Raw genomic sequence first — 22,755 nt, forward strand, 5'->3', positions numbered from 1 at the left:
AGCTCTGCAGTCCTGCCACATCCAGTCGTGAATGGTGGTGGACCATTAAACAACTAACGGGAGGAGGAGGCTCCATGAATATCCCCATCTTCAATGATGGTGGAGCCCAGCACGAGTGCAAAAGACAAGGCTGAAGCGTTTGCAACCATCTTCAGCCAGAAGTGCCGAGTAGATGATCCATATCGGCCTCCTCCTGAGGTCCCCACCATCACAGAAGCCAGTCTTCAGCCAATACGATTCACTCCATGTGATATCAAGAAATGGTTGAGCACACTGGATACTGCAAAGCCTATGGGCCCTGACAACATCCCAGCTATCGTGCTGAAGACTTGTGCTCCAGAACTAGCCGCGCCTCTAGCCAAGCTGTTCTAGTACAGCTACAACACTGGCATCTATCTGACAATGTGGAAAACTGCCCAAGTATGTCCGGTCCACAAAAAGCAAGACAAATCCAATCAGGCCAATTACCGCCCCATCAGTCTACTCTCAATCATCAGCAAAGTGATGGAAGGTGTCATCGACAGTGCTACCAAGCGGCACGTACTCACCAATAACCTGCTCACTGATGCCCAGTTTGGGTTCCGCCAAGACCACTTGGCTCCCGACCTCATTACAGCCTTGGTCCAAACATGGACAAAGGTGCAGAATTCCAGAGGTGAGAATGATTGCCCTTGATATCAAGGCAGCATTTGACCGAGTGTGGCATCAAGGAGCCCTAGTAAAACTGAAGTCAATGGGAATCGGGGGGAAAACGCTCCACTGGCTGGTGTCATACCTAGCACAAAGGAAGATGGTTATGGTGGTTGAAGGTCAATCATCACAGCCCCAGGACATCGCTGCAGGAGTTCCTCAGGGCAGTGTCCTAGGCCCAACCATCTTCAGCTGCTTCATCAATAACCTTCCCTCCAACATAAGGTCAGAAATGGGGATGTTCGCTGATGACTGCACAGTGTTCAGCGCCATTCACAACTCCTCAGATAATGAAGCAGTCCATGCCCGCATGCAACAAGACCTGGACGATGTTCAGGCTTGGGCTGATAAGTGGCAGGTAACATTCGTGCCACAGAAGTGCCAGGCAATGACTATCCAACAAGCGAGAGTCTAACCACCACCCCATGACATTCAACGGCATTACCATCGCCGAATCCCCCACCATCAACATCCTGGGGGGGGTCACCATTGACTAGAAACTTAACTGGATCAGCCACATAAATACTGTGGCAACAAGAGCAGGTCAGAGGCTGGGTATTCTGCAGCGAGTGTCTCACCTCCTGACTCCCCAAAGCCTTTCCACCATCTACAAGGCACAAGTAAGGAATGTGATGGAATACTCTCCACTTGTCTGGATGAGTGCAGCTCCAACAACCCAAGAAGCTCGACACCATCCAGGACAAAGTAGTCTGCTTGATTGGCACCACCATAAACATTCACTCCCTCCACCACCGGCATACCGTGGCTGCAGTGTGCACCATCTACAAGATGCACTGCAGCAACTCACCAAGACTTTTTCGGCAGCACCTCCCAAACCCGCGACCTCTTCCACCTAGAAGGACAAGGGCAGCAGGCGCATGGGAACGTCACCACCTCCACGTTCCCCTACAAGTCACACACCATCCTGACTTGGATGTATATAGCCTATCCTTTATCATCGCTGGGTCAAAATCCTGGAACTCCCTCCCTAACAGCACTGTGGGAGTACCTTCACCACACGGACTGCAGCGGTTCAAGAAGGCAGCTCACCACCACCTTCTCAAGGGCAGTTAGGGATGGGCAATAAATGCTGGCCTTGCCAGCGACGCCCAGATCCCATAAACAAATTAAAAAAAGATATCCACTCACTTAGTCTGTCAATGTCCCTTTGTAACTTCCTCCTCCCTCCCATACATGCAATTTACTGCGCTTCCTAACTTAGTGTCATCTGCAAATTTGGATGTACAACTCTCTCTATTCCTTCATCCAAGTTATTAATATATATGATGAAAAGCTGAGGCCCCAGTGCAGATCCCTGGGGAACACCACTTGTCACATCCCGCCAATCAAAAAAACCCTTAACCCCTCTGTCTCCTTCCTCCCAACCAATTATTAGCCCGTGTCACAAGCTTACCACCAATTTCGGACATTTTCATTTTTGCTAATAATCTCTTGTGCCTTCTGGAAGTCCGTATAGACATTGCTAGAAACTCCCCTATCCAGCATGATAATGACCTCCTCAAAAAATTAAACTAGATCAGTCAGATATGATTTACCCTTCACAAACCCATGCTGACTCGCTTAAATCAGCTCAGTCACTCTGTCCCAGTAACTTCCCCACAATTAATGTTAAACTGACAGGTATGTAGCTATCTGATTTCTCTCTCCCTCCCTTCTTAAATAATGGAGTGACATTTGTAATTTTCCAATCCAAAGGCACAATTTCGAAACCAGAGCACTTTTAGAAAATTATGACTAATACATCTGCAATTTCCCCACCAGTTTCTTTTAATCCTCCGGGGTGGAAACCATCAGGTCCTGGGGATTTGTCAATCTTAAGTCCCATTATTTTCTCCATTACCAATTTTTTACTTGCATTAAATCTACTAAGTTCCTTCCCATATTTTTAGTTTCCCTTGTACTGCTGGTATTTTGTCGTCTTCCTCCACTGTAAAACAGAGTACTCCTTTAACAAGTCTGTCGTTTCCGTATTGTCCATTCTAGTCTAGCCTGCATCTAATTTTAATGGGCCCACATTCACCTTTACTACTCACTTTCTCTTAAAATATTTCTGTCTGTCCAGCAGCAAGAAATGCCAGTGTGCTGTAGGCTTCATGGAGGCTATTCTGGGTGTTTGTGTACTCTGTTTCTGGAATGCTACCATCCTGGTGATTTGCCAACCTGACAGGCTTTGAAAACTACTCGGTCAGTGTTCGTCCACTTGCAGTCTGAGACACAAATCTTGTCCCTGATAGCTTGAGTTGAGTCTGGCCATGTAGCACAAGGTGAAGTACTGGTAGTTACAGTTCTGATTATGGCGTAAGCAATCAGATGGTGAATTAATAGCATCATGTATATTGATACAGCATTCATGTATATATACTATCTGCAGAGACTGGGCTTTGTCAGATCTAATTTTCACTGCCAAAAACTCAGACACTGCAGCAATATGGCAAGCACTGCACAACCCCCGCAGCCTCCTGCTTCGAGCCCACACCTTAATGCTTGATATTCATTTAACAACCTCAGAGGATGAAGGGCTCAGTCATTGCCACAGAATCTGACACTTAGTAGCTAAGCTAACTGACTTTCAAATGCTTTGGATTACGCAGAAATTTTCTACAGGATATTGGTACCCGTATGCTAAATATACTTTGTGATGCTGCTGATGTGAGACTGCCAGTAACAGCAGTAAATGAACAATTGCTGCACTGCTTTGTGAAAGTAACCATAGTTCAACTACTTCTTCATCTGAAATTGTAAACACTTCAGAGTGGGTGAGCAAGCTGTAGGTTTGTGTTACCATGGCCTGTCACCTCATAGTGTCGGTACACGAGGCTGTACTGAACCCCCAGTAGTGTCAGTACACGAGGCTGTACTGAACCCCCAGTAGTGTCGGTACACGAGGCTGTACTGAACCCCCAGTAGTGTCGGTACACGAGGCTGTACTGAACCCCCAGTAGCGTCGGTACACGAGGCTGTACTGAACCCCCAGTAGTGTCGGTACACGAGGCTGTACTGTCCCCCCAGTAGTGTCGGTACACGAGGCTGTACTGAACCCCCAGTAGTGTCGGTACACGAGGCTGTACTGTCCCCCCAGTAGTGTCAGTACACGAGGCTGTACTGAACCCCCAGTAGTGTCGGTACACGAGGCTGTACTGAACCCCCAGTAGTGTCGGTACATGAGGCTGTACTGAACCCCAGTAGTGTCAGTACACGAGGCTGTACTGAACCCCCAGTAGTGTCGGTACACAAGGCTGTACTGAACCCCCAGTAGTGTCGGTACACGAGGCTGTACTGAACCCCCAGTAGTGTCAGTACACGAGGCTGTACTGAACCACCAGTAGTGTCGGTACACGAGGCTGTACTGAACCCCCAGTAGTGTCGGTACACGAGGCTGTACTGTCCCCCAGTAGTGTCGGTACACGAGGCTGTACTGAACCCCCAGTAGTGTCGGTACACGAGGCTGTACTGAACCCCCAGTAGTGTCAGTACACAAGGCTGTACTGAACCGCCAGTAGTGTCGGTACACGAGGCTGTACTGAACCCCCAGTAGTGTCGGTACACGAGGCTGTACTGTCCCCCAGTAGTGTCGGTACACGAGGCTGTACTGTCCCCCCAGTAGTGTCGGTACACGAGGCTGTACTGAACCCCCAGTAGTGTCAGTACACGAGGCTGTACTGAACCCCCAGTAGTGTCAGTACACGAGGCTGTACTGAACCCCCAGTAGTGTCAGTACACGAGGCTGTACTGTCCCCCCAGTAGTGTCGGTACACGAGGCTGTACTGAACCCCCAGTAGTGTCGGTACACGAGGCTGTACTGTCCCCCCAGTAGTGTCGGTACACGAGGCTGTACTGAACCCCCAGTAGTGTCAGTACACGAGGCTGTACTAAACCCCAGTAGTGTCAGTACATGAGGCTGTACTGCCCCTCCAGTAGTGTCGGTACACGAGGCTGTACTGAACCCCAGTAGTGTCAGTACACGAGGCTGTACTGAACCCCCAGTAGTGTCAGTACACGAGGCTGTACTGTCCCCCCAGTAGTGTCGGTACACGAGGCTGTACTGAACCCCAGTAGTGTCAGTACACGAGGCTGTACTGTCCCCCCAGTAGTGTCGGTACACAAGGCTGTATTCCCCTGCCCAGTAGTGTCGGTACACGAGGCTGTATTCCCCTGCCCGGTAGTGGCTGTATTCCCCTGCCCGGTAGTATCAGTAGCTTCAGAATAGCCGGTATAAATATAAATGGCCAATTGGAGCTCTGGCTGATGGACCATGTCTCGTTCTCCTTCCTGTGTTGCCGCAGTTGCTCTATCCTCTCTCCATTTCACTTTATGATTCCATTTGTTATTGGTGCTATATTTCCCTCTTATTCCTTTGCCATTACCTTTGGGTTACCAGCTGTTCAGTTTTTCAACACTCAGTGACAGAAACATGTCCTACAACTGCTAACAAATCCTTGCCCTGCTGAGTGCTGTGCTTTCAACACGGTTAATATCCTTTGATTGTGATGTCGAGCGGTGTAACACTTTTGAAATACTGAGCTCAAACTCATGAGCCCAAGTTTGTGATTCACTTAACTGGAGCTCAAGATTTTGGAACTTTTGCAAATTTAGCATTTTTATTTATAGTACGGAGCACGGTGGCATAGTGGTTAGCACTGTTGCCTCACAGCGCCAGGGACCCGGGTTCGAATCCGGCCTCGGGTGACTGTGTGGAGTTTTGCACATTCTCCCCGTGTTTGCGTGGGTTTCCTCCGGGTGCTCCGGTTTCCTCCCACAGTCCAAAAATGTGCGGGTTAGGTTGATTGGCTATGATAAATTGACCCTTAGTGTTAGGGGGATTAAATACGTGGGGTTACGGGGATCGGGTGGGATATGTGTCGGTGCAGGCTCGATGGGCCGAAATGGCCTCTATCTGCACTGTGGGGTTTCTGTGAGTTCTGTGAATACATTCTTACAATTTTACAGTGTGATCTCACCCTCAACTGAGTGTGCTTTGATACAGGCTATTTATAGAAAGCTACAAACAACAGGCTAGTACAGTGACATTCTTCCTCAGTTTGCCTTGCCCCCTAATTTGGGGTCAGCAATCTTCCTTTTGTTCCTATGTTCAAGTAATTTATAAAAATGAAAACCGAGGTCCCAGCCCGAATAGCTGGGGCATGCACGACCCACATTCCTCCTCTCCATCCCGAAACCTCCATTTACACCTACTCTTTGCATTCTGTCTACTATCCATTTCTCAAACTTCCACCTCCGGAACATCGTCCAATTCAGCCACTGCCTCAGCTTGCTGCTGAAACACCTCATCCAGGCCTTTGTTATCTTTAGACTTGACTATTCCAATGCACTCCTGGCCGGCCTCTCATCTGCCACCCTACATAAACTTGAGCTCATCCAAAACTCTGCTGCCCCGTGTCCTAACTCACACCCAGTCCCGTTCACCCATCACCCCCTGTGCTCACTGCCCCGTGTCCTAACTCACACCCAGTCCCGTTCACCCATCACCGCCTGTGCTCACTGCCCCGTGTCCGAACTCACACCCAGTCCCGTTCACCCATCACCCTCTGTGCTCACTGCCCCGTGTCCTAACTCACACCCAGTCCCGTTCACCCATCACCCTCTGTGCTCACTGCCCCGTGTCCTAACTCACACCCAGTGCCGTTCACCCATCACCCGCTGTGCTCACTGCCCCGTGTCCTAACTCACACCCAGTCCCGTTCACACATCACCCCCTGTGCTCACTGCCCCGTGTCCTAACTCACACCCAGTCCCGTTCACCCATCACCCCCTGTGCTCACTGCCCCGTGTCCTAACTCGCACCCAGTCCCGTTCACCCATCACCCCCTGTGCTCACTGCCCCGTGTCCTAACTCGCACCCAGTCCCGTTCACCCATCACCCCCTGTGCTCACTGCCCCGTGTCCTAACTCGCACCCAGTCCCGTTCTCCCATCACCCCCTGTGCTCACTGCCCCGTGTCCTAACTCACACCCAGTCCCGTTCACCCCATCACCCCCTGTGCTCACTGCCCCGTGTCCTAACTCACACCCAGTCCCGTTCACACCATCACCCCCTGTGCTCACTGCCCCGTGTCCTAACTCACACCCAGTCCCGTTCACCCATCACCCCCTGTGCTCACTGCCCCGTGTCCTAACTCACACCCAGTCCCGTTCACCCATCACCCCCTGTGCTCACTGCCCGTGTCCTAACTCGCACCCAGTCCCGTTCACCCATCACCCCCTGTGCTCACTGCCCCGTGTCCTAACTCACACCCAGTCCCGTTCACCCATCACCCACTGTGCTCACTGCCCCGTGTCCTAACTCGCACCCAGTCCCGTTCACCCATCACCCCCTGTGCTCACTGCCCCGTGTCCTAACTCACACCCAGTCCCGTTCACCCCATCACCCCGTGTGCTCACTGCCCCGTGTCCTAACTCACACCCAGTCCCGTTCACCCATCACCCACTGTGCTCACTGCCCCGTGTCCTAACTCACACCCAGTCCCGTTCACCCATCACCCCATGTGCTCACTGCCCCGTGTCCTAACTCACACCCAGTCCCGTTCACCCATCACCCTCTGTGCTCACTGCCCCGTGTCCTAACTCACACCCAGTCCCGTTCACCCATCACCCCCTGTGCTCACTGCCCCGTGTCCTAACTCACACCCAGTCCCGTTCACCCATCACCCCCTGTGCTCACTGCCCCGTGTCCTAACTCACACCCAGTCCCGTTCACCCATCACCCCCTGTGCTCACTGCCCCGTGTCCTAACTCACACACAGTCCCGTTCACCCATCACCCCCCGTGCTCACTGCCCCGTGTCCTAACTCACACCCAGTCCCGTTCACCCATCACCCCCTGTGCTCACTGCCCCGTGTCCTAACTCACACCCAGTCCCGTTCACCCATCACCCCCTGTGCTCACTGCCCCGTGTCCTAACTCACACCCAGTCCCGTTCACCCATCACCCCCTGTGTTCACTGCCCCGTGTCCTAACTCACACCCAGTCCCGTTCACCCATCACCCCCTGTGCTCACTGCCCCGTGTCCTAACTCACACCCAGTCCCGTTCACCCATCACCCCCTGTGCTCACTGCCCCGTGTCCTAACTCACACCCAGTCCCGTTCACCCATCACCCCCTGTGCTCACTGCCCCGTGTCCTAACTCACACCCAGTCCCGTTCACCCATCACCCCCTGTGCTCACTGCCCCGTGTCCTAACTCACACCAAGTCCCGTTCACCCATCACCCCCTGTGCTCACTGCCCCGTGTCCTAACTCGCACCCAGTCCCGTTCACCCATCACCCCCTGTGCTCACTGCCCCGTGTCCTAACTCACACCCAGTCCCGTTCACCCATCACCCCCTGTGCTCACTGCCCCGTGTCCTAACTCACACCCAGTCCCGTTCACCCAACACCCCCTGTGCTCACTGCCCCGTGTCCAAACTCACACCCAGTCCTGTTCACCCATCACCCCCTGTGCTCACTGCCCCGTGTCCTAACTCACACCCAGTCCCGTTCGCCCATCACCCCCAGTGCTCACTGCCCCGTGTCCTAACTCACACCCAGTCCCGTTCATCCATCACCCCCTGTGCTCACTGCCCCGTGTCCTAACTCACACCAAGTCCCGTTCACCCAACACCCCCTGTGCTCACTGCCCCGTGTCCTAACTCACACCCAGTCCCGTTCACCCATCACCCCCTGTGCTCGCTGCCCCGTGTCCTAACTCACACCCAGTCCCGTTCACCCATCACCCCCTGTGCTCGCTGCCCCGTGTCCTAACTCACACCCAGTCCCGTTCACCCATCACCCCCTGTGCTCACTGCCCCGTGTCCTAACTCACACCATGTCCCGTTCACCCATCACCCCCTGTGCTCACTGCCCCGTGTCCTAACTCACACCCAGTCCCGTTCACCCATCACCCCCTGTGCTCACTGCCCCGTGTCTTAACTCACACCCAGTCCCGTTCACCCATCACCCCCTGTGCTCACTGCCCCGTGTCCTAACTCACACCCAGTCCCGTTCACCCATCACCCCCTGTGTTCACTGCCCCGTGTCCTAACTCACACCCAGTCCCGTTCACCCATCACCCCCTGTGCTCACTGCCCCGTGTCCTAACTCACACCCAGTCCCGTTCACCCATCACCCCCTGTGCTCACTGCCCCGTGTCCTAACTCACACCCAGTCCCGTTCACCCATCACCCCCTGTGCTCACTGCCCCGTGTCCTAACTCACACCCAGTCCCGTTCACCCAACACCCCCTGTGCTCACTGCCCCGTGTCCTAACTCACACCCAGTCCCGTTCACCCATCACCCCCTGTGCTCGCTGCCCCGTGTCCTAACTCACACCCAGTCCCGTTCACCCATCACCCCCTGTGCTCGCTGCCCCGTGTCCTAACTCACACCCAGTCCCGTTCACCCATCACCCCCTGTGCTCACTGCCCCGTGTCCTAACTCACACCAAGTCCCGTTCACCCATCACCCCCTGTGCTCACTGCCCCGTGTCCTAACTCACACCCAGTCCCGTTCACCCATCACCCCCTGTGCTCACTGCCCCGTGTCCTAACTCACACCCAGTCCCGTTCACCCATCACCCCCTGTGCTCACTGCCCCGTGTCCTAACTCACACCCAGTCCCGTTCACCCATCACCCCCTGTGTTCACTGCCCCGTGTCCTAACTCACACCCAGTCCCGTTCACCCATCACCCCCTGTGCTCACTGCCCCGTGTCCTAACTCACACCCAGTCCCGTTCACCCATCACCCCCTGTGCTCACTGCCCCGTGTCCTAACTCACACCCAGTCCCGTTCACCCATCACCCCCTGTGCTCACTGCCCCGTGTCCTAACTCACACCCAGTCCCGTTCACCCATCACCCCCTGTGCTCACTGCCCCGTGTCCTAACTCACACCAAGTCCCGTTCACCCATCACCCCCTGTGCTCACTGCCCCGTGTCCTAACCCGCACCCAGTCCCGTTCACCCATCACCCCCTGTGCTCACTGCCCCGTGTCCTAACTCACACCCAGTCCCGTTCACCCATCACCCCCTGTGCTCACTGCCCCGTGTCCTAACTCGCACCCAGTCCCGTTCACCCATCACCCCCTGTGCTCACTGCCCCGTGTCCAAACTCACACCCAGTCCCGTTCACCCATCACCCCCTGTGCTCACTGCCCCGTGTCCGAACTCACACCCAGTCCCGTTCACCCATCACCCCCTGTGCTCACTGCCCCGTGTCCTAACTCACACCCAGTCCCGTTCACCCATCACCCCCTGTGCTCACTGCCCCGTGTCCTAACTCACACCCAGTCCCGTTCACCCATCACCCCCTGTGCTCACTGCCCCGTGTCCTAACTCACACCCAGTCCCGTTCACCCATCACCCCCTGTGCTCACTGCCCCGTGTCCTAACTCGCACCCAGTCCCGTTCACCCATCACCCCCTGTGCTCACTGTCCCGTGTCCTAACTCACACCCAGTCCCGTTCACCCATCACCCCCTGTGCTCACTGCCCCGTGTCCTAACTCGCACCCAGTCCCGTTCACCCATCACCCCCTGTGCTCACTGCCCCGTGGCCTAACTCACACCCAGTCCCGTTCACCCATCACCCCCTGTGCTCACTGCCCCGTGTCCTAACTCGCACCCAGTCCCGTTCACCCATCACCCCCTGTGTTCACTGCCCCGTGTCCTAACTCACACCCAGTCCCGTTCACCCATCACCCCGTGTGCTCACTGCCCCGTGTCCTAACTCACACCCAGTCCCGTTCACCCATCACCCACTGTGCTCACTGCCCCGTGTCCTAACTCACACCCAGTCCCGTTCACCCATCACCCCCTGTGCTCACTGCCCCGTGTCCTAACTCGCACCCAGTCCCGTTCACCCATCACCCCCTGTGCTCACTGCCCCGTGTCCTAACTCACACCCAGTCCCGTTCACCCATCACCCCCTGTGCTCACTGCCCCGTGTCCTAACTCACACCCAGTCCCGTTCACCCAACACCCCCTGTGCTCACTGCCCCGTGTCCAAACTCACACCCAGTCCTGTTCACCCATCACCCCCTGTGCTCACTGCCCCGTGTCCTAACTCACACCCAGTCCCGTTCGCCCATCACCCCCAGTGCTCACTGCCCCGTGTCCTAACTCACACCCAGTCCCGTTCATCCATCACCCCCTGTGCTCACTGCCCCGTGTCCTAACTCACACCAAGTCCCGTTCACCCAACACCCCCTGTGCTCACTGCCCCGTGTCCTAACTCACACCCAGTCCCGTTCACCCATCACCCCCTGTGCTCGCTGCCCCGTGTCCTAACTCACACCCAGTCCCGTTCACCCATCACCCCCTGTGCTCGCTGCCCCGTGTCCTAACTCACACCCAGTCCCGTTCACCCATCACCCCCTGTGCTCACTGCCCCGTGTCCTAACTCACACCATGTCCCGTTCACCCATCACCCCCTGTGCTCACTGCCCCGTGTCCTAACTCACACCCAGTCCCGTTCACCCATCACCCCCTGTGCTCACTGCCCCGTGTCCTAACTCACACCCAGTCCCGTTCACCCATCACCCCCTGTGCTCACTGCCCCGTGTCCTAACTCACACCCAGTCCCGTTCACCCATCACCCCCTGTGTTCACTGCCCCGTGTCCTAACTCACACCCAGTCCCGTTCACCCATCACCCCCTGTGCTCAGTGCCCCGTGTCCTAACTCACACCCAGTCCCGTTCACCCATCACCCCCTGTGCTCACTGCCCCGTGTCCTAACTCACACCCAGTCCCGTTCACCCATCACCCCCTGTGCTCACTGCCCCGTGTCCTAACTCACACCCAGTCCCGTTCACCCAACACCCCCTGTGCTCACTGCCCCGTGTCCTAACTCACACCCAGTCCCGTTCACCCATCACCCCCTGTGCTCGCTGCCCCGTGTCCTAACTCACACCCAGTCCCGTTCACCCATCACCCCCTGTGCTCGCTGCCCCGTGTCCTAACTCACACCCAGTCCCGTTCACCCATCACCCCCTGTGCTCACTGCCCCGTGTCCTAACTCACACCAAGTCCCGTTCACCCATCACCCCCTGTGCTCACTGCCCCGTGTCCTAACTCGCACCCAGTCCCGTTCACCCATCACCCCCTGTGCTCACTGCCCCGTGTCCTAACTCACACCCAGTCCCGTTCACCCATCACCCCCTGTGCTCACTGCCCCGTGTCCTAACTCACACCCAGTCCCGTTCACCCATCACCCCCTGTGTTCACTGCCCCGTGTCCTAACTCACACCCAGTCCCGTTCACCCATCACCCCCTGTGCTCACTGCCCCGTGTCCTAACTCACACCCAGTCCCGTTCACCCATCACCCCCTGTGCTCACTGCCCCGTGTCCTAACTCACACCCAGTCCCGTTCACCCATCACCCCCTGTGCTCACTGCCCCGTGTCCTAACTCACACCCAGTCCCGTTCACCCATCACCCCCTGTGCTCACTGCCCCGTGTCCTAACTCACACCAAGTCCCGTTCACCCATCACCCCCTGTGCTCACTGCCCCGTGTCCTAACCCGCACCCAGTCCCGTTCACCCATCACCCCCTGTGCTCACTGCCCCGTGTCCTAACTCACACCCAGTCCCGTTCACCCATCACCCCCTGTGCTCACTGCCCCGTGTCCTAACTCGCACCCAGTCCCGTTCACCCATCACCCCCTGTGCTCACTGCCCCGTGTCCAAACTCACACCCAGTCCCGTTCACCCATCACCCCCTGTGCTCACTGCCCCGTGTCCGAACTCACACCCAGTCCCGTTCACCCATCACCCCCTGTGCTCACTGTCCCGTGTCCTAACTCACACCCAGTCCCGTTCACCCATCACCCCCTGTGCTCACTGCCCCGTGGCCTAACTCACACCCAGTCCCGTTCACCCATCACCCCCTGTGCTCACTGCCCCGTGTCCTAACTCGCACCCAGTCCCGTTCACCCATCACCCCCTGTGTTCACTGCCCCGTGTCCTAACTCACACCCAGTCCCGTTCACCCATCACCCCGTGTGCTCACTGCCCCGTGTCCTAACTCACACCCAGTCCCGTTCACCCATCACCCACTGTGCTCACTGCCCCGTGTCCTAACTCACACCCAGTCCCGTTCACCCATCACCCCATGTGCTCACTGCCCCGTGTCCTAACTCACACCCAGTCCCGTTCACCCATCACCCTCTGTGCTCACTGCCCCGTGTCCTAACTCACACCCAGTCCCGTTCACCCATCACCCCCTGTGCTCACTGCCCCGTGTCCTAACTCACACCCAGTCCCGTTCACCCATCACCCCCTGTGCTCACTGCCCCGTGTCCTAACTCACACCCAGTCCCGTTCACCCATCACCCCCTGTGCTCACTGCCCCGTGTCCTAACTCACACACAGTCCCGTTCACCCATCACCCCCCGTGCTCACTGCCCCGTGTCCTAACTCACACCCAGTCCCGTTCACCCATCACCCCCTGTGCTCACTGCCCCGTGTCCTAACTCACACCCAGTCCCGTTCACCCATCACCCCCGTGTTCACTGCCCCGTGTCCTAACTCACACCCAGTCCCGTTCACCCATCACCCCCTGTGCTCACTGCCCCGTGTCCTAACTCACACCCAGTCCCGTTCACCCATCATCCCCTGTGCTCACTGCCCCGTGTCCTAACTCACACCCAGTCCCGTTCACCCATCACCCCCTGTGCTCACTGCCCCGTGTCCTAACTCGCACCCAGTCCCGTTCACCCATCACCCCCTGTGCTCACTGCCCCGTGTCCTAACTCACACCCAGTCCCGTTCACCCATCACCCCCTGTGCTCACTGCCCCGTGTCCTAACTCACACCCAGTCCCGTTCACCCATCACCCCCCGTGCTCACTGCCCCGTGTCCTAACTCACACCCAGTCCCGTTCACCCATCACCCCCTGTGCTCACTGCCCCGTGTCCTAACTCGCACCCAGTCCCGTTCATCCATCACCCCCTGTGCTCACTGCCCCGTGTCCTAACTCGCACCCAGTCCCGTTCACCCATCACCCCCTGTGCTCACTGCCCCGTGTCCTAACTCACACCCAGTCCCGTTCACCCATCACCCCCTGTGCTCACTGCCCCGTGTCCTAACTCACACCCAGTCCCGTTCGCCCAACACCCCCTGTGCTCACTGCCCCGTGTCCAAACTCACACCCAGTCCTGTTCACCCATCACCCCCTGTGCTCACTGCCCCGTGTCCTAACTCACACCCAGTCCCGTTCGCCCATCACCCCCTGTGCTCACTGCCCCGTGTCCAGCTCACACCCAGTCCCGTTCACCCATCACCCCCCGTGCTCACTGCCCCGTGTCCTAACTCACACCAAGTCCCGTTCACCCATCACCCCCTGTGCTCACTGCCCCGTGTCCTAACTCACACCCAGTTCCGTTCACCCATCACCCCCTGTGCTCACTGCCCCGTGTCCTAACTCACACCCAGTCCCGTTCACCCATCACCCCCCGTGCTCACTGCCCCGTGTCCTAACTCACACCAAGTCCCGTTCACCCATCACCCCCTGTGCTCACTGCCCCGTGTCCTAACTCACACCCAGTCCTGTTCACCCATCACCCCCTGTGCTCACTGCCCCGTGTCCTAACTCACACCCAGTCCCGTTCACCCATCACCCCCTGTGCTCACTGCCCCGTGTCCTAACTCACACCCAGTCCCGTTCACCCATCACCCCGTGTGCTCACTGCCCCCGTGTCCTATCTCACACCCAGTCCCGTTCACCCCTCACCCCCTGTGCTCACTGCCCCGTGTCCTAACTCACACCCAGTCCCGTTCACCCATCACCCCCAGTGCTCACTGCCCCGTGTCCTAACTCACACCGAGCCCCGTTCACACCATCACCCCCTGTGCTCGCTGCCCCGTGTCCTAACTCACACCCAGTCCCGTTCACCCATCACCCCCTGTGCTCTCTGCCCCGTGTCCTAACTCGCACCGAGCCCCGTTCACCCATCACCCCCTGTGCTCACTGCCCCGTGTCCTAACTCACACCCGGTCCCGCTCACCTATCACCCCCTGTGCTCACTGCCCCGTGTCCTAACTCACACCCAGTCCCGCTCACCTCTCACCCCCTGTGCTCACTGCCCCGTGTCCTAACTCACACCCAGTCCCGTTCACCCATCACCCCCTGTGCTCACTGCCCCGTGTCCTAACTCGCACCGAGCCCCGTTCACCCATCACCCCCTGTGCTCACTGCCCCGTGTCCTAACTCACACCCAGTCCCGTTCACCCATCACCCCCTGTGCTCACTGCCTGTGTCCTAACTCACACCCAGTCCCGTTCACCCATCACCCCCTGTGCTCACTGCCCCGTGTCCTAACTCACACCCAGTCCCGTTCACACCATCACCCCCTATGCTCACTGCCCCGTGTCCTAACTCACACCCAGTCCCGTTCACCCATCACCCCCCGTGCTCACTGCCCCGTGTCCTAACTCACACCAAGTCCCGTTCACCCATCACCCCCTGTGCTCACTGCCCCGTGTCCTAACTCACACCCAGTTCCGTTCACCCATCACCCCCTGTGCTCACTGCCCGTGTCCTAACTCACACCCAGTCCCGTTCACCCATCACCCCCCGTGCTCACTGCCCCGTGTCCTAACTCACACCAAGTCCCGTTCACCCATCACCCCCTGTGCTCACTGCCCCGTGTCCTAACTCACACCCAGTCCCGTTCACCCATCACCCCCTGTGCTCACTGCCCCGTGTCCTAACTCACACCCAGTCCCGTTCACCCATCACCCCCTGTGCTCACTGCCCCGTGTCCTAACTCACACCCAGTCCCGTTCACCCATCACCCCGTGTGCTCACTGCCCCGTGTCCTAACTCACACCCAGTCCCGTTCACCCCTCACCCCCTGTGCTCACTGCCCCGTGTCCTAACTCACACCCAGTCCCGTTCACCCATCACCCCCTGTGCTCACTGCCCCGTGTCCTAACTCACACCCAGTCCCGTTCACCCATCACCCCGTGTGCTCACTGCCCCGTGTCCTAACTCACACCCAGTCCCGTTCACCCCTCACCCCCTGTGCTCACTGCCCCGTGTCCTAACTCACACCCAGTCCCGTTCACCCATCACCCCCAGTGCTCACTGCCCCGTGTCCTAACTCACACCGAGCCCCGTTCACCCATCACCCCCTGTGCTCGCTGCCCCGTGTCCTAACTCACACCCAGTCCCGTTCACCCATCACCCCCTGTGCTCTCTGCCCCGTGTCCTAACTCGCACCGAGCCCCGTTCACCCATCACCCCCTGTGCTCACTGCCCCGTGTCCTAACTCACACCCGGTCCCGCTCACCTATCACCCCCTGTGCTCACTGCCCCGTGTCCTAACTCACACCCAGTCCCGCTCACCTCTCACCCCCTGTGCTCACTGCCCCGTGTCCTAACTCACACCCAGTCCCGTTCACCCATCACCCCCTGTGCTCACTGCCCCGTGTCCTAACTCGCACCGAGCCCCGTTCACCCATCACCCCCTGTGCTCACTGCCCCGTGTCCTAACTCACACCCAGTCCCGTTCACCCATCACCCCCTGTGCTCACTGCCTGTGTCCTAACTCACACCCAGTCCCGTTCACCCATCACCCCCTGTGCTCACTGCCCCGTGTCCTAACTCACACCCAGTCCCGTTCACCCATCACCCCCTATGCTCACTGCCCCGTGTCCTAACTCACACCCAGTCCCGTTCACCCATCACCCCCCGTGCTCACTGCCCCGTGTCCTAACTCACACCCAGTCCCGCTCACCTATCACCCCCTGTGCTCACTGCCCCGTGTCCTAACTCACACCCAGTCCCGCTCACCTCTCACCCCCTGTGCTCACTGCCCCGTGTCCTAACTCACACCCAGTCCCGTTCACCCATCACCCCCTGTGCTCACTGCCCCGTGTCCTAACTCACACCCAGTCCCGTTCACCCATCACCCCCAGTGCTCACTGCCCCGTGTCCTAACTCACACCGAGCCCCGTTCACCCATCACCCCCAGTGCTCACTGCCCCGTGTCCTAACTCGCACCGAGCCCCGTTCACCCATCACCCCCTGTGCTCACTGCCCCGTGTCCTAACTCACACCCAGTCCCGCTCACCTATCACCCCCTGTGCTCACTGCCCCGTGCCCTAACTCGCACCGAGCCCCGTTCACCTATCACCCCCTGTGCTCACTGCCCCGTGTCCTAACTCACACCCAGTCCCGTTCACCCATCACCCCCTGTGCTCACTGCCCCATGTCCTAACTCACACCCAGTCCTGTTCACCCATCACCCCCTGTGCTCACTGCCCCGTGTCCTAACTCACACCCAGTCCCGTTCACCCATCACCCCCTGTGCTCGCTGCCCCGTGTCCTAACTCACACCCAGTCCCGTTCACCCATCACCCCCTGTGCTCGCTGCCCCGTGTCCTAACTCACACCGAGTCCCGTTCACCCATCACCCCCTGTGCTCGCTGCGCCGTGTCCTAACTCACACCCAGTCCCGTTCACCCATCACCCCCTGTGCTCGCTGCCCCGTGTCCTAACTCACACCCAGTCCCGTTCACCCATCACCCCCTGTGCTCGCTGCCCCGTGTCCTAACTCACACCCAGTCCCGTTCACCCATCACCCCCTGTGCTCACTGCCCCGTGTCCTAACTCACACCCAGTCCCGTTCACCCATCACCCCCCGTGCTCACTGCCCCGTGTCCTAACTCACACCAAGTCCCGTTCACCCATCACCCCCTGTGCTCACTGCCCCGTGTCCTAACTCACACCCAGTTCCGTTCACCCATCACCCCGTGCTCACTGCCCCGTGTCCTAACTCACACCCAGTCCCGTTCACTCATCACCCCCCGTGCTCACTGCCCCGTGTCCTAACTCACACCAAGTCCCGTTCACCCATCACCCCCTGTGCTCACTGCCCCGTGTCCTAACTCACACCCAGTCCCGTTCACCCATCACCCCCTGTGCTCACTGCCCCGTGTCCTAACTCACACCCAGTCCCGTTCACCCATCACCCCCTGTGCTCACTGCCCCGTGTCCTAACTCACACCCAGTCCCGTTCACCCATCACCCCGTGTGCTCACTGCCCCGTGTCCTAACTCACACCCAGTCCCGTTCACCCATCACCCCCTGTGCTCACTGCCCCGTGTCCTAACTCACACCCAGTCCCGTTCACCCATCACCCCCAGTGCTCACTGCCCCGTGTCCTAACTCACACCGAGCCCCGTTCACCCATCACCCCCTGTGCTCGCTGCCCCGTGTCCTAACTCACACCCAGTCCCGTTCACCCATCACCCCCTGTGCTCACTGCCCCGTGTCCTAACTCGCACCGAGCCCCGTTCACCCATCACCCCCTGTGCTCACTGCCCCGTGTCCTAACTCACACCCAGTCCCGCTCACCTATCACCCCCTGTGCTCACTGCCCCGTGTCCTAACTCACACCGAGCCCCGTTCACCCATCACCCCCAGTGCTCACTGCCCCGTGTCCTAACTCACACCGAGCCCCGTTCACCCATCACCCCCTGTGCTCACTGCCCCGTGTCCTAACTCGCACCCAGTCCCGTTCACCCATCACCCCCTGTGCTCGCTGCCCCGTGTCCTAACTCACACCAAGTCCCGTTCACCCATCACCCCCTGTGCTCACTGCCCCGTGTCCTAACTCACACCAAGTCCCGTTCACCCATCACCCCCTGTGCTCACTGCCCCATGTCCTAACTCACACCCAGTCCCGTTCACCCATCACCCCCTGTGCTCACTGCCCCCGTGTCCTAACTCACACCGAGCCCCGTTCACCCATCACCCCATACTCACCTGCATTGGCTCCAGGTCCGGCAATGCCTCAATTTTAAAATTCTCATCCTTGTTTTCGAATCCCTCCGTGGCCTCGCCCTCTCCCTATCTCTGTAACCTCCTCCAGCCCTACAATGCTTTGACCTGTGCTCCTCCAATTGAGCATCCCCGATTTTAATCGCTCTACCATTGCCGCCTGTGCCTTCAGCTGCCTCGGCCCTAAGCTCTGGAATTCCCTCCCTAAACCTCTCCGCCTCTCTACCTCTCTCTCTCTTTTAAGACGCTCCTTAAAATCTACCTCTTTGACCAAGCTTTTGGTCACCTGTCCTAATATCTCTTTATGTGGCTCGGTGTCAAATTTTGTTTGATAATCGCTCCTGTGAAGCGCCTGGGGACGTTTTACTGCATTAAAGGCGCTGTATACATGCAAGTTGTTATATTCTTTTTAATTCTGTGTGCCCCTATTTATGTAACAAGTTACTTGTGGTACCTTATCAAACATTTTCTGAAACTCTGTATCATTCAGAATAACAGATCAATAAAGTACAAATTGGAAGCACTTCATCCACTACATTCTGTTCTACACTGGCTTTGTCAAAAAATGCATTTAAGTTAGTCAAGCTAGATCTGCCCCTTACAAATCCATATTGATTCTCCCTAATTATTCCATACCTTTCCAAGTGTTCATTAATTTCACTGCCCATTATAGACTCTCGCAGTTTACCCATAACCAAGAAAGAAGGAAGCTGCATTTAATTCATCTTTCACAACGCCAGGATGTCCCAAAACACTTCTCAGCCAATGAAGTAACTTCTGAAGTGTAACCACTGTTGTAATGTAGGAGTCAAATCCTTTGCCACAATTCCTGTCTCCAAAGACTTTGAGAAAATTCTGGTAGTGCCTCTACTTCGTCCTCCCAAACCCCTTTAGTATTCTGGGATGCATCTGATGACTTTAGTGCCATTAACAGGTTTTAATGCAGTTTCCTTTGGAGTATTTATCTGCAGGAGTAGCTCTTCCACACCCTCGACAGGGACCCCTGCACTTCCACATTCACCTCCTCCACCATTCCCTTGCCCTCGGTATCCAGTGGCCCCTTTACCTCTCAAGCAGCCTCGCCCACGTCTTTCCCATGTGCTTCTCAGAGCCCTTGCTATTTCCCTATCTGTTACTGCCAGTCTCCCTTCATACTCCTCTTGCCTTTCCAATCTCCCTATTTGTTTCCCTTCTGTATACTTTTATAGTATCAAGTTGTATTTTCTATTATTGATCCTAAGCCACTGATTACAGTATATTCCTTATTACTTTATTGAACCTAATGTGATTCCTGTGTCTCCCAACAGATAAACCAAAATTGCCTGACAACTACACTCAGGACACGTGGCAGAAACTCCATGAAGCAGTGGGCGCCATTCAGAATAGCACATCAATAAAGTACAATTTGGAAGAACTTTATCAGGTAACCATGGTCAGCAACATCCCTTTGGTCACTGATTTTGGAAAATAGGTAGAGATTTGGGCCTAGAAATTCAGTGGCCTGCGCCACCAGTTTGCACCCAAAGAGGGCACTCAGTGGCTTTTGCGCCACTGGCCACTCCTACCGCGATATTTAGCGGGGCGCTAATGGCGGCGTTAGCCTGTAGCGCTGCGCCGCCACCGATGACGTCATCGGTGTGCGCAGCGCCCCGCTATCGCCCCGATGGCCATATTTGGTCGCGCCCGCCTCTTCAGCGCCGGCCGCAAACAGCGACCGGTACACAGGGGCCTACCTGTGGCGGTAGTGGTGCTAGTTAAGGTGGAGGTGCGGCCGGCTGCTGTCTCGGCGCCCGCCTGCCCGCACCTCCGTCCCTGGCCTCCTACACCCACCACCACCCCCCCCCCCCCCCCCCCCCGGCGGCATTGCCAGCTGTTTCCCGAGAGCCCGGCACTTCTCCTTGGTGCTGGGCTCATTTGCCGGCACTCGCGAGCGGGGATCGCGCTGTTGCAGGCACCTCCCCCTTAACAGTGGGAGGAAGGCCTGCAGTACCGCAGCCTGCCGTGCCGCAGCGTGTGGCGCTGCGGCCCTTAGCGCACCGAAATTCAGTTTCAGCGCCCCAAGCGGGGCACGGGAAGCCTCATTTAGCGGCCCGTTTCCATTTGGGGCGCAGAAACTGAATATCCGGATGGCGCAAGTGGCTCCGCTCACAGCGGTAATTCCGGCGCCCAGGCGAGCTTGGCGCCCCAAATGGCGCCCAACTGAATTTTTAGCCCTTGCTGTTTCTCCTGAGGACTGCTATTAATTTTGCCAGCCTGCTTAATAGCCAAGAGAAAGCACAAGTAAAGCTATAAGAATGGGATATGTGTCGCTGCAGGCTCGATGGGCCGAAATGGCCTCTATCTGCACTGTGGGGTTTCTGTGATTCTGTGATTCTGTGAATAGAATGGGGGGGCGGAATTGAGTCTGTTCATTGATCTAAAGTTTGCACTGCTATATACTCTCCAATTTAATGTGGCAGAGGTGAATAATCACAGGAAAAGCCCCTGAAGTTAGTGCTGCTAAAACTCCAGGGTACCCATTTTGTAGTGTGCTTTATTGTCAGTCTTTGCTGGTTACACTTTGCAAGGGCATCACACCTGAAAGTGTAGCCTTTGGGATGTCTCACCCCAGTGCCGAGCCTATAGTGTCATGTGTCCGTACACAATACTGTGTTTGAACCAGAGAGTGTCCTCCTGTCAGGAGGTCCATGGTGATATCTTGAAAGGTAAGTGAATTCTGCCTGTTCTCTGGCTTTCAGTGCTTTATTCTTACCTGGATTGTGCTACTTCCCATCCCATCTCCTGTCTCTTTCTTCCAGTTTCTCTGTCTCTATTGCATTTGCTCTCATGACTCCACTTTCCAAGCCAGAGCTTTTGAAATGTCCTCCTTTCTCTTCAGTCGAGCCGCTTCCTCCACCTTCAACGACGGGATCAACCCTCGTCCTCAGTTTCTACCTTGCTAGGACCTGCATTTGTCAGATCATCATCTGCCACCTCCAACACTATCCCACTAGCTATCCTATCCCCTCCACATTCCCGCTCTGATACCCTTGTTCACTCTTCCACTCCCTCTACTTCCAGTTGCCCTTCCCTGGCACGCTCCTCTGCAACTGCAGCAGACGCAACACCTGTCTCCTTACCTCCTCCCACGACAGAGCCCCAAACCCTCCTTGCATTCGAGCCAGCAGTTCACTTGTGCTCCATCTAATCTAGTGTATTGCAGTCACTGTTCATGGTGTGGCCCTCTCTACATTGGAGAGACTGAATCCACATTAGGTGACCACTTTGCTCAACACCTCCGTTCTGTCTGCAAATGTGACCCTGATCCTCCTCCCCACCCCTGTGACTTTAACTCTCCCTCCTATTCCCACTCTGAGCTCTCTGTCTTTGTCTCCTATACTGTTCCAGACATGCTCAGCACAAGCCAGCATTTGTTGAGTTTGGTTCCGATCTCCCTCTCTCCAATTCCTCCTTTTCTCATTGTGTGCGCCTCTCCCATGTCTTTTCAACCTCTTAACTATGTGCATGTTTTTTTTTTTAAACGCCGCTCATGCATTTCACTCCACCATTAGTGGCCGTGCCTTCAGCTGCCTAGGCCCTTCGCTCTGGAATTCCCTCCCTAAACCTCTCTGCCTCTCCACCGCTCGCTCTCTCCTCCTTCAAGGCGTTTCTTAAAACCTATCTCTTTGACCAAGCTTTTAGTCACCTGTCCCAATGTCGTCGTCTTTGGCTCGGTGTCAATTTTTGTCTGATTGCGTCCCTGTGAAGCGCCTTGGGACGTTTTATTACATTAAAGATGCTATATAAATGCAAAATGTTGTTGTAAAGTCTTTCCATTTCCTCACTGCAGATATTTTATATCATCCAACAGTTTCCTATCGAGCAACTTGCAGGCCATTCAACCCATTAACTCTCTCTCTGTCTCTCTCTCTCCATGAGTGGAGAATCTACTGCTTGTTTCTTTGTTTTTTTCCAACCTTACTAAAATGCTTACTTATCTTTCAGTTTTGATGAAAGGTCTAAACCCAAAATTTTAAACCAACTTACGTAGAATTACATGGAATATACAGCACAGAAACCGGCCATTCGGTCCAACTAGTTTGTGCTGGTGTTTAAACACCACACGAGTCTCCTCCCATTCCATCTGCCTCATCTCGGCCTTCAGCATATCCTTCTATTCCCTTTTCCCTCATGTACTCGTCTAGTTTCCTTTTGAAAGCATCTAAGCTATTTGTCTCAACCACTCCCTGTGATAGCGAGTTCCACATTCTAACCGCTCCCTGAGTAAA

At 56.3% G+C, this 22,755-nt stretch overlaps 1 protein-coding gene across 1 annotated transcript in view; it reads left to right on the plus strand.

Annotated features, from left to right (window-relative positions):
• LOC147107270 (cullin-4A-like) overlaps positions 1 to 22,755 on the plus strand; it is a 75,988-nt gene that overhangs the window by 3,239 nt on the left and 49,994 nt on the right. Inside the window, exon 2 of the mRNA XM_086006137.1 lies at positions 19,795 to 19,910. Coding sequence (XP_085862263.1) covers positions 19,795 to 19,910 — 116 coding nt within the window. The remainder of the gene's footprint in view (positions 1 to 19,794; positions 19,911 to 22,755) is intronic.

The sequence above is a fragment of the Somniosus microcephalus genome, chromosome 14 (genome assembly GCF_052327205.1).
Source record: "Somniosus microcephalus isolate GS21.2 chromosome 14, FLI_Smic_1.0, whole genome shotgun sequence".
Classification (NCBI taxonomy): Eukaryota; Metazoa; Chordata; class Chondrichthyes; order Squaliformes; family Somniosidae; genus Somniosus; species Somniosus microcephalus.